Raw genomic sequence first — 12,796 nt, forward strand, 5'->3', positions numbered from 1 at the left:
TTCTGGCACGTGTACTTAGACCTTTAGGAAGGAAGGCCAGTAAGGTCCTGGCCCCACTGTAGCAGCTCGGCACCTGCTTGGCGCAGGGGCGCAACGAGTGCCGAACACTGATGTGTCAATAAGGCACGTGCTGTTTCATTGTCGTGCCACCCAGATCTGAGCTCAGGTCACCCTCCTCAAAGGTAATTCTCTACTGGCTGCAGAATTATGGAGTCTTTGAAGAGAGAGAAGAGAGGGAGAAAGAAGTGGGCAATTCTGAGAGCCGGAGAAGGTCAGTGGGTATCTCCCTCAAACCAGCCAAGGAGGGGAGTGGGGGAGGCAGGCAGAGAAGGGACTTGGTTCTCACAGACAGTCTGGAGGCCCCTGGGCAAGCCAGACCCAGCCTGTCAAAAGCAAAGGCTCAGGGTTCCTAGACGGCGCCTGGGCCCAGCCTGTGACACAGCCGCCTGGTGGGGCTGGGGCAGCCCGGGACTCACCCCGCTCTGCAGCTCCTGGCTCCTCCTGGCGTGCTCCATCTGGGAGCTGTCGGCCACGCTGGTGAACTTCAGCTTATCCACCCTCTGTCGGTAGTTTTTCTGTTTCCAAAGAAAAGGGACCCTGTGGCATTCAGATTTGGCTGTCCCCACCACTGCACTTGCACACGCACGTTCTCTGCGACTCCCCCATCTTCTGGGCGGAAGTCCTCCCGCGGGGCCTGCAGCTCCATCGGGACCCCGCAGACCTGAGGCAGCCTGCTCTGGGGAGCTTCTCTTGGCTGCTGTTCCTGAGCGAGGCCCTGAACTTCTCCCCCCACTAAACCTTATATCCCCCCTTGTGCCCCGAGATGCATCCATCTTGTAAATCGAGATCTGGCATAGGAAAGTGAGGCGGAGGGAACTAGGACTTCACCACCCGGAAGACAGAGGCCAAAGCTCGCCTCCGTCTCTTTCCAGCTTCGTGGCTTTGGGCACATCCCTTAATCCCCAGAGCCACTCTGGCCACAATGGTACAAAAAATAGCAGCTGCCCCAATGTGGGGAGGGGCAGAAGCTTCATGGCTCTACTTTCGGTAAGGGCAGTCCGGGGGCACAAGAGTGTTCACATGAGCCATCACCGGAACGCGTGGTGCTGTTGCGACTGTCCAAGGAGCTCATGAGCTCTAGGAAGAGGACATGAAGGGGGCCGCGGACAGAGTAGGCTGGTGGCCTGGTGGGATTCACCCTCATGGTTTCTCCGTGTTCCAGATCACTGAGGTCCTGTCCTCCTGGTGTCCCCGCCTCCCAGCCACAAAGTAACTGGCAACATTTCAGAAGTGCTAATTCTGTCTCCCCACAGGGACTCCTTGTCCTTCCCGGAGGTTGGCTCCTTTTGGCTTTTCCACGGGACATGCCAAAGTTGACGGGAAAGGAGGCAGCTGAGCATGGCGGACTGAAGCAGAAGCTTCACGTGGAGGGAAGAGCCGAGAGGAGCAAAACCCCGGTGCTGTCAGCAAGAGGGTCACGGATACCAGCTGAACCCAGAATAGGGTTTGGAATATTGAAGCCTCCAAGTGTCCTCCCTTGAGGAAAAAGAAATTCTAGGGGCACCTGGGTGGCAGTGGGTCAAAGCCTCTGCCTTCGGCTCAGGTCATGATCCCAGGGTCCTGGGATTAAGCCCTGCATCAGGCTCTCTGCTCAGCAGGGCTTCCCACACTCCCTCTGCCTACTTGTGATCTGTGTCAAATAAATAAACAAAATATTTTTTTAAAAAAAAGAAATTCTAAAGACAATATTCCAAAGAGACTTGTTATTCTCCTCTCTCATTCCAGTGTGTTAAATGGGAAAACTTCACCACATAATTGAAGGAAGTCACATTTCCCTTCCTTGGGAAATTCCCGATCATTCCAGCCTCTGCCTTTGGTGAAATCATAAAAAATTACTGAGGAGCCACCCTGTACAGGGCACAGTACAAATATAAAACAGGAGAAGAGGGTGCTGTCTTCCTGGCCCTTGAGGAGCTTAATAACTAGTAAGCACAGGAAGTGAGGCAGAGACGGGGACTCCCGAGGATGGAGGTCAGCTGGCTGGGTCTCCTCACCAAACCTTTATCCAAGACAAGCGGGGCTTTGTTTGCTCCACCTGGAGTTCAGCAGGCTGGAAAAGAAGCTAAGTAAGAGGAATCCTAATATGTCATTCACTTTTCTCTATCTTCCTTATTTCTATATTCCAACCCTAAGTGTGTCTATGTCTGAGAGAACGATGAGCAGGAAAAATAAGATGAATTTACAAAATGTGCTTTGGGGATATAAGACCACTTCGTAGGCAGGAGCTGGAGCCTTGGACCACGCACACCGGGACAGAGCCCAGCTCTGCCACCTGCTCAAAATGTGACTCTCCGTCTCTTTCCTCATGAAAATTAGGATATTAATAGGGTAGTAAGAGTGTCTACTCCCGTAGGGCAGTTGTGAGCCATAAATGAGCAATATGTATGTAATGTACTCGAAGCCGTCAATCAACGACATAATTATTATCGGCCCACAAAGGTCAGCTACATTATCACTATTATTACCATTTGCAAGAGATACGCCGACTCAGCCTTCCTGATCCTGAAACAAGAATTCCCTTTGAAGAGCCCAAACAGAGTTCCTGACAGAGTCACACTTCCAAATGAAATGCCCTTCAAAAGTCCTCCTCTGCCTGCTGCCAAAGCCAGCTTTACATGGTGCAAAGAGAAGCAGAGGCTTAGAGGCACAGGGATGCTCTAACATTCTCGGTTTTACCTGAGAGGAAGAGGAGCGGAAGGCTCGAGCAACTTGCCCGGAGTCTGCAGTGAGTGTACGGCCCCGGCATCGTGGGAACGCTGACCTCGGAACATCGGGTTCTCTGATTCAGGAGGAATCGCACACACCTCCCGTGACAAACACATTTCCCCATGTGCCCATTGACTGATTATGACCACCCTTCCAAATTTTTCTTTGGATGCCACTGCTACTCTATGTAAACCGGTAGGCTCCTTGCAGACACCTCCCCAGGATGGGTAAGGGCGTGGAAGACTACCCAGAGTGCACTGCAGGTGCCAAAACGAAGAAGGACTCCTCTGAGTCAGGCCCCAAACAAGCTCGGGGTTTGGGGAGGGAGAAGCAGAGGGAAAGATGGCTCTCAGGGTCTCGTGGGCTGAGAACCACCAGAAGCCAAGGCCTGCGCTCGGGTTACCTCGCTGACCAGCTCTCCAGCCTTCTTGGCCTGTTCCAGATTGAGACTCCCCTCCGTCAGCCACCCAACTCCTTTCATCCATGCTAGGTCGGCCTTGTACTGCAGCTGCGAGAGAAAACCCAGGCTGTAATGGGACGCAGGGAGGCAGATGGGGCAAAGGTCTGTCCCCCTACACTTTTATAGTCAGACACGGCACTCTCCTTGGGGGTGAAGCCACTGGGCCCACCTCGTAGCATATTCTGTCTCAGTGCTGAAACTCCACCACCGGCCACAAAGAGGGCTTTTCAGACTTTTTCACCAAAAATCTTATCTACCAACCTGCTGAATTTCCAAGATTTACTTGCCGTCCTCAACACTTGCTTCTTCCTCTTCGCTCGCCACCATTACCAGCACACCGTGACTCCTGCAATAGCTGGGAGCCCTAGGCCTCCACGCTCTGGCCTACACTGTCTTGACCTCTATCCATAGCTCTACCTCCCCGCCCGTCCTCCCTGGGTCCAGCCCCTCTTGGCAGTTCTTCCTGCTCCTACGAGTTATATCATAGACTCATGCACGGGTTCCAAATCACCCTCAAAATGTCCCTGTTCTCAACTGCAGGAGAGGCGTGAGGAGAACTGGCAGTGAGTGGAGGGCTCACCTCACTCTGGAGCCCATAGGCTTTCTTGGCCCACTGAGTCTTCATGTCTTCAGGCAGTACGGTGTATTCATGCAGCTTTGTCCTGTAGTCCAGGTCACTGGCCAGAGCTTGGGCCTTCTTAGCATGTTTGATGTGTACCATATCCATGGGGAGGTGAAAGTGGGTCTTACTCTCCTCGAAGCCTTTCTTGTATTCAACCTTGAATGTTATCAACAAGGCCATTATTTGAAGTCTGCCGTTGCAGAAGTGATTCACAACACAGGAAAGAAGCCTGGGCTTTCATGAGGAATTGGCAATGCCACTCATCTATCAGAAAGGTGTGACTCAATTTCTGGGTCTAGAAGGGGGCAGTGCTGGGGAGCTATGGTTCCACGCTACTTTGTCTCTAGGAGGAATGCCTCTCACCAATATTATCTGGCTGATCCAGGAGGTTCTATCCAAGGTTTCTGTAGACTCTTTAAGAGGCAGAATGACAAAGCTTGGGCTCCAGAGCCAGAGGAGCCTGAGTTCAAGCTGGTCTACCCCTTGCCAGCTGGATGACCTCTGGAAAGTTACATCACCTCTGTAAGGGCTCGTGTTCTCAGGGGACTATTATGATAGGCAAGCAAAACAGTAGCTGAAACCCACCCAGTACAAGGACTGGCATAGAGCAAACACCTGAAAAATGTTCACAGTGAGGATGACAACGACGATGGTGGTGATAGTGATGATAGGGATGATGGTGGTGATGACGTTGATGGTGGCGATGAGAGTGATGACAATGGTGGTAATAATGGTGATGGTGGTGATGACAGTGGTGATCGTGATGAGAGCGAAAATAGTGGTAACAGTGGTGACGGTGATAATTGTGAATATGTGGTGAAGACGGTGGTGGTGATAGTGATGTTGCTGGTGATAGTGATGATGGTGATGGTGGTGGTGAAAGTGATAGTGATAACAGTGGTAATGAATGACTATGGTGGCTATGGTGGTGATGATGGTGATGGTGGAGATGGTGGTGATGGTGGTGGTAGTGATGGTGATGGTGACGATGACAGTGATTATAGTGAATATAGTGAATATGTGGTGACGGTGGTGGTGTTGACGGTGGTGATAGTGATGATGGTGGTGGTGATGGTGATGGTGGTGGTGGTGATGGTTGTAATGATGATGATGATGGTAATGGTGGTGGGAAAGGTGGCATGCTACAGAAGAAGCAGTATGGTGCCAGTAATAAGAGTCCTAGGATTTAACGCTACCCCTCCACCTTCATCACTGACTACTATATGGCTTTGGACAAGACATAATCTTTTTGGTCCCAACTGCTCCAACTGCAAATAAGAAATGTCATTTTGTTCTCTGTCTAAAAAGAAGCCAAATTCTCAATGTCTCAGGATATTTCATGATTATGCGCTTCATAGGACTTGTTCCGTAGTCACATCCAAAATGGCAACCCAGATGCCTACTCTTTTACTCTAGTCAAACCATGGCTCCTAAATGACTCACCGGGTAACGGCATCTGGCCGCACCACGGGAGCAGCATAAGCTGGCCTCCTAATTGGAGCAGCAACTGTAAAGCAGAAACTCAGCGCTCCTGTGTCCTTTTGGCCTGTTCAGCATCGTCAGGGAAGACCTGACCTGACACCAAGTCTATCCTCCCCCAAAGCATTTTGGTAAGTGACACCTAACAGGGTTAATCTCCAGCCATTATAGCTGTTTACAAGCAGCGTCACTTTGGTTGGTTGGAGTCTCCATGCTCCAGTTGCCTGCTAGCTATTTTGTACATCAAGTGTGTCACAGCCACGGGACCCACCGGGGACATTGCCACAACAAGCAGGATGCTTGTGTCTGACTCTCCCTATAAGATTAAGCTCCCCTGGGGAGGAACCTGTTGTGTGTTGTTTATTCCTACAGCCCTGGTGTCTTAACAGGATCTGCTCATCGTGGTTGCTTGGTAGACTTCTGCGGAATTAATACAGGGGGACTGACACCTTTGTACCTTGAGCCATAGATGCCAGTCACCCTTTGGGCCCACACTCCTCATCCAAATAAAGAAAGTGAACAAACTCCTTGCACAAGCCACGAGAGAATTTGTAGGTGGAAGTCAACCATAAGGTCCTGGGTGAAGTTGGCCCCAGAAGGACACTTAAAGCAGCACAAGTCTGAGGAAAGGGTTGAGGGACAGGAAAGAGTTTACCTCACTGCTCATCTTGGCCACCTGCAGGGAGTGCAGAAGCCTCGAGTCTGTAGTGCCCATGACTTTGCCTTTCGTTTTCTCATACTCTTCTTTATATTTAATCTTGAGAGAAAGAAGAAAGTCTACGGTGAGGGGAAAAGAAACTGTGCCACCTCAGGGGCTTTGGTATTCGCAAGGTAGGGGGAGCAATTCTAAAAACAACCTCCCGGGTCTTTCCCGAACCCAGAGAAGATTAAAGTCCTGGGATGTTTACAATGTAAGCAGTCATTTTTTTCCGTGGAATCGCTGACATTTTAATGGGAACCATTTCTTATATATTTCTGAGTTAATGAGAGGAAACCTACGTTGCTAGCGAGCTCTCCGGAGGCTTTGGCGGCCAGCAGAGAAATCGCATCCAGCTTCATCTCAAATCCTTTCCCCTTGGCCTTCTCCCAGCCTTCTTTGTACTTAACCTGGGAAACAGAAACACGGGTGACTAAGAGTCAGGATCCAAATTCCTGCCCAAAGTTAAAAAGACATTTAAAAGAACAACAACAGGGGCACCTGGGTGGCCCAGTTGCTTAAGCATCCAACACTTGACTTTGACTCAGGTCATGACCTCTGGGTGGTGAGACCGAGTTCCAAGCTGGGCGTGGAGCCTGCTTAAGATTCTCTCTCTCTTCCTCTGCCCCTCCCCTCTCTCCCTCTCTAAACAACAACAACAACAAAGCTGGTTTCTTCATCTGTTTACAGACCAGAATCTCGGCTATTATTGTCAAAATGGTAATAGCAATTTTTGAGACAGTGCATTGATTCCTGAGCTGTGGGGCCATGCAGGGCAGCGGTGATGGGACAGAACAAAGAGTAGAATCACGAGTCAATCAGGCTGTATTGTTTCCTGATCATGAGATTTTGGGCAAAGCACGTTACCTCTTTCAGCCTTGCTTTGCCATTTGCAAGAAAAAAGGAAAAAGAAAAAAAACAAAACAAAACAAAAAAACAACAACGTAAAACCTCCTATTACCTGTCTCAGGGTTGCTGTGGGGATAAATTGGATATAGAGCATGAACGCGGAAACTGAGCTGGTAAAGACATAAGCTACTGATGTTGGCATGGTAACAACACCTTCCTAATCACCTTCTACTCTTCAATGGTCAATTTTTGCTTTAGGCCTGTGAGGCTCAGAGACATCAAATAACCATACATAGGTCACACAGCTTAAAAATGGCAGTACTAATTTCTGACCAGGGCATTCTGATGCCAAAGCCCATGCCACTGTGTCTATGCCATAAATAGGTCCTAGGAATTATGATGATTGAATAATTTCATATGCAAGGTGCCCATCTCAATGAGCAGCATAAAGCAGGCATTTAATAAATGGTGGCTCCTTTTTTTCTTCTCCTGCCTCCCTCAAAGACAAGAAGCCTAATCATAGCCAGGCTATGACTCCAGGAACTCCAGGTGACTCCAGGAATAATCTAGTGATTAAGATTGATCTTAAAACTGAAATTTTCAGGGCACCTGAGTGACTTAATTGGTTAAGCCTCTGCCTTGGGCTCAGGTTATGATCCCAGGATCCTGGGATCGAGCCCAGGTTCAGGCTCCCTGCTCAGTGGGGACACTGCTTCTTCTTCTCCCCACTGCTTGTGTTCCCTCTCTCTCTCACTCTCACTCTCAAATAAATAAATAAATAACAAAAATCTTAAAAAAAAAAAAAAAAAAACCTTAAATTTTCTTTGCACAGCAAAGCAGCAGTCCAAAGTCACCAGGACAATGACAATGATGATGATGGTGTATGTGCATTTGAACACATGTTTACATAATAAGAATTAAATTCCTGTGATCAATTTATCCCCAGGGAACAACCACATGCCATGAGACAGCAAAATTCAAAACCATAACATGACGGGCGCCTTTGATGAACGTCTCTCACAAAGACAATAGTCTCTGCTTGCCGGGCCTGGTGCCCTCCTCCTCACGTTGGTTAGTTAAACTCTACCATGTTCTCACCTCCGTTGCTTGCTCACCTCACTAAATAGTTCAGCATTGGTTTTGGCCTTCACCAGCTGAGGTACATCCTGTGGCAAGGTGTAATTCAACTTATTTTTCTCATAGTCAGCACGATAATTCACCTGTTGGATTTAAAATATACCCACAGAGTAAGCGCAAGGTGTCTAGATAGACAGAGGTGAATTCTGGAGGCAATGCTCTCTTTTTTACTTTCCCCTTGGGCCCATAGCTGAGAAGGAGTTTCTAGAAAAGGCATTTGACAAGGAAGCCTGCAATTTTATGAATGGTTTAAATGAACTAATTAAAGCGGTCAAATGAAAAGAAAAACGATTCAAAGGCACATTCAGGGTTGTGAGTTTATAAAAGATTTCCCTGTGGTTACTTTACCATCTCTCCATGAATCACTAGGGGGTAGAGAACTTGTTTTGTGTGTGTGTGTGTGTGTGTGTTTTAATGGCTGCAGTGATGAACATCTTGCTTACATGCAGAGAAGATACTCAAAGAGTAATTATTCCATGGCTGTCCACATTGAAAAAAAAGCCACCTTAAGTCACCTAAAGAAAGGTCAATCAGAAATTATGTAATTCCCAGTGGAAAAACACAGCATCATCTGAAAAGCATCCTTGTCCCAAAACTGAACCTAAACTTGATCAAACCTACAGATCCAACTACTATTTTATAAGACATTTGGAGGCCAGAAGAACACATGAAGTCCACACTGGGATGCAGTTCACCAGGCTCAGACCCTGGGAAACGTAACAGGATCAACACTCCAGTTTCTTCCATAAACCACTTGTGTGGAAAGAAGAGAGATAAACAGGAAAACTTAAAGCTGAAAAGAATCTTAAAGACCTATCAACCAGCCACAAGCGTGGACTTCATTCAGATCCTGATTCAAACAAAATGTAAAACTGTAAAATTAGAACTTTGTGAGATCACTGGAATATTAAATGTTAATAGGATTACTGGTGATACCAAGAATTATTATTAGTTTTTGGTGTGATGTATTAAATTGTATAAATATGCTTAAATTTTTTTTAATCTTTTAGAGAGGTACCCTAAAATATTGATAGATTATATTATTTAATCTCTGGGATTTTCTTCAAAATAACAGAGGAGGGAGAAGGGGATGGGCATACAAATGAAGTAAGACTGGCCATGATGGATAGAAGCTGAATGAGGAATACATGGGGACTTATAACACTATCCTTTCTACAATTAGATGTATTTGGAATTTTTCATAATAAAAAGTTTAAATTAAGGGGGGTTATCTCGTGGTTGTCACAAGACACCTATTACTGTTAATGAACACCAAACCCTCGGGGAGCCAGGTATCCAGGGGCTACAAAGCACTTGAGTCCCCTACATCTGGCTGGGCAAGGGCCGGGCACTTACATGACTCAGTTGCTGGGCATTGATTTTGGCTTGGATAATCTGAGGGGTGTTGGTCACAGAGCTGTACTTCAACTTGTCGATGCTTTGCCTGTAATTGACCTGGTTAAAAAAAAAAAAGAAAAGAAAAGACACAAGAAGATGTCACTAGCAGCTTTCTTTAAGATTTGCTTAGTTCTACCAGCAGAACTAATTCTCCTATTCTATTCTCCTATTACTAAATTCTCCTATTAAGAAAGAAAGATCGAAGATTCCAACTGGAAACCAAGAGATATTCCAAGCCCACAGATAAACAAACAAACCAAAAACAAACGAACAAACAAAAACAAACAAACAAAACCCCTCCAGTACATTGATGAGTGAGTGACTTGAACAGGTCAACTATAGAAGATAGAATATGTCAACAACAGAAGAGGCCAATTAAACTGCCAGTAAGCATAGGAAAAGCTGCTCATCCACGTTGTTATTTTTTTTTTTAAGGATTTTATTCATTTGACAGAAAGAGAGAGAGCACAAGCAGGGGGAGCGCAGAGGGAGAAGTAGGCTCCCCACTGAGCAGAGAACCCAATACAGGACTCTACCACAGGACCCCAGGATCATGACCTGAGCCGAAGGCAGACACCCAACCAACTGAGCCACCCAGGTGCCCATCCACATTGTTATTATGAATCAGAGAAATGTATATTAAAACTGCAATGAGACACCCCTCGACATTCGCCTGAAGAGTGAAAATTTAAACTGCCGGCTACACCAAGGGCTGGCAAGGATGTGGAGCTGTGGAGACTCTCACAACACAGCTGGTGGAAGTGAGGGTTGGCACAGCCACTTTGGGAACCAATATGGCGCTTTGGCACACACACGTACCCCAAGTCTCCACAATTCTATTCCTAGGTGCACTTCCAAAGAAAACACATGCACAAGGTCACTCTATAATAATTCAAGCTGCCTGTCTATACTTAATGTACTTTTCTATGTATGTTTTATACTTCAAAAGAAAAGAGGTTTTTTAAAAAGGGAAAGAAAAATGAAAGAGAGACAAGAAGTCCAGCTGATACGGTAAGTGGGAGGCAATAGCACGTCAGGCTCTGGGTGAGGATACTCTAAACATGGCTTCACCCTGTATGCCGGCCCCTGCCTGGCCCTCGCTTTGGCCTTGCCCGAATCCCTGAGAAAAGGGCTGGAAGCTAGGTACCTTCCTGAAAGAAGAAGGGTGGGTGGGTTTAGAAGAGAAGCCTCCAGGACAGCCTGGTGCAGGGACTTCTGGTTTCCCACCATTTCAAGATACCGGGGACTCGTGGATTTTCCCTTCTGAAAGCACAATTTGCCCCTCAGAGACTCAAGGATTATTAGCCATTTGCCCACGAGAAGATATTCATCCAATCATCTTCTTTTCCTCCAAACCTCCTAAGAGCCACTGCAGAGGGAATGGGGACTTGAGCAGGGAGGGAGAAGAGCATGTTGGAGGCTTGAGGGCAGGGAATAAGGGGAAGGGGTAGAGGGGAGCTGGCTGAGAGCCCCAGGGTCCCGCATGGGTGCAAGGGGAGCCAGGATGCAGACGAGTGAAGAGAAAGAGTGTGAGGTTGTGGAAGGTGAATGACCTCTGCGGGCGTGGTCCTCTGTCCTTCATTTGTTGATTCATTCATGCCTTCAACAGATAGTCACAGAGTGTCTACTCTGCGCAGAGTGGGCACACTCAGACACAGCCCTGTCCATGTAGATATCTCAGCTGGGTCCTTGCTCCCAGGACCCCAAACTGACTCAGTCCTGGGGACACCTGACACACACACACACCACCCCCCACCCCCCCGCCTACAGGCTCCAGATGAGGCCCTTCCATCAGCGACCCTCTGGGTTTGTTCACAGCACTAGAACCATTGAACCTCTCACGCCCAGGCTTCATGCCTGTGGTTTGTTGCCTGAAGCCCAGGACCCGGTATCCCACACAGTGGGGCAGCTTCTTTAGGCTTACACCAAGCCTAAGAACATAATACCCCTTTGCTGTGTCCTCACTGTCTGCTGCCATCTCTGCCCAGACCTCCACCGACCGCCTCTGGCCATGCTCCTCTGGCCACCATCCTCTTATTATCCCTACCTTACAGTGTGAAAACTGAGGCCCAGAGAACTGAAGTGATTGGCCCAAGGTCACCCAGCTAATGTCAGGATTCAAATTCTAGCACTCTGCCTCCCAAAGTGGCTCTCATCCTCTGCACTTAAACCTGGTTTGCCAAAGCTAGTGTAGTAGCTTGGAACTATTATTTTACAGATGAACTTGGGGTCCCTGTAGCCAAAGCTACCACTGTTTAGACAGGGAAATATATTCTGGGCACAAACAAATGACTTATAGATTAATTTCTAGGACAGCATCTAGGAAAAACAGAGTGTTCCTGGCAGCGGGACACGGGGTATTTTGTTGGATTCGGAGCTAAAGAACAGCATCACTTTGTGTTTTTGGGTTAATGGTTCAATGACAGGAGTTTTGCTCATTCTCAGTTGCAGATATAGGGTATATAGAAAAAGTAGGAAATACAAAGTCATTTCAATGTCAACCATTAATGAGACTAGAGTGCACTGGCGTCCTAATGCATTTACTCAGAGGGGAAATTATCATCTCATAATAAGGAGTCTATTAGAGTTCAGAATTGTGCACGATAAAATGTCATGAAAACTGTATTTTTTAAAAGGCATATTCCTTCCCAATAATTTTGCATTAAAGTGTTGCAGAGCACAATTACTCTCCTCTGCAGGACATAATTAACAGTTTCCGTGATTAATCACATCCTTGCAACATCACAGATCCTTGGCCATTGCTTCCATCTACTTTCTGAAGGAACGCTTTGCTGAGGATGGAGTCGCATTTTAATGCTATTAGTGCTGATAAAATCCCTCTGAAAGGAATGCCCTCTAATTAAAGACCCATGCCTGTTTATTTAATTTCATAGCTATTTGACCACCTTTAGAGCCACCAGACGGAGAGACCATAAATGCTCTTGTAATGGATTTCCCAAACTTCCTGAATATTTAAGTCCCTACACTAGGGGTGGTGAACTCAAATTCACACAGGAACCAGGAAGGGAAGGCCAAGGAGAATAAGATAAGACAGAGCACCTGCCACTCAGTTCCAGGCCATTGCTACTATGTGGGAACCAGGGCTGTCATTTCCAGAGTTTCTAGATTGTTCTAGAATAGGCAAAAATATGAATTTTTATATCAACTCCCCAAATCTCTATATGTTGACACCATTGTTTTTTAAATACTGTGTGGCCAAACTAAACACCTCTGCAACCTCAATCAGGCTCCTGGGCTTTCAGTTCAGAATCTCCCTCTGCTTCTAATTAATCCCACTAACCCAGGCTGGTTTCATTCTTCTATCGGGCTTGCCCAGGTGAGCAGGCTGTATCTCAGGTGCTTAGTTTGATCCACAGCCTTACACAAA

The 12,796-nt window shown here is 47.2% G+C and overlaps 1 protein-coding gene across 1 annotated transcript in view; it reads right to left on the bottom strand.

The window, feature by feature from the left end:
• LOC123955187 (nebulin related anchoring protein) overlaps positions 1-12,796 on the bottom strand; it is a 67,233-nt gene that overhangs the window by 33,496 nt on the left and 20,941 nt on the right. The window contains exons 13-19 of the mRNA XM_046026912.1: positions 9,367-9,465; positions 7,989-8,093; positions 6,327-6,434; positions 5,983-6,084; positions 3,807-4,004; positions 3,170-3,274; positions 477-575 (exon numbers count right to left, since the gene is read on the bottom strand). Of these exons, the coding sequence (XP_045882868.1) occupies positions 477-575; positions 3,170-3,274; positions 3,807-4,004; positions 5,983-6,084; positions 6,327-6,434; positions 7,989-8,093; positions 9,367-9,465 (816 nt within the window). The remainder of the gene's footprint in view (positions 1-476; positions 576-3,169; positions 3,275-3,806; positions 4,005-5,982; positions 6,085-6,326; positions 6,435-7,988; positions 8,094-9,366; positions 9,466-12,796) is intronic.

Source organism: Meles meles, chromosome 13 (assembly GCF_922984935.1).
Source record: "Meles meles chromosome 13, mMelMel3.1 paternal haplotype, whole genome shotgun sequence".
NCBI classification, from domain to species: domain Eukaryota; kingdom Metazoa; phylum Chordata; class Mammalia; order Carnivora; family Mustelidae; genus Meles; species Meles meles.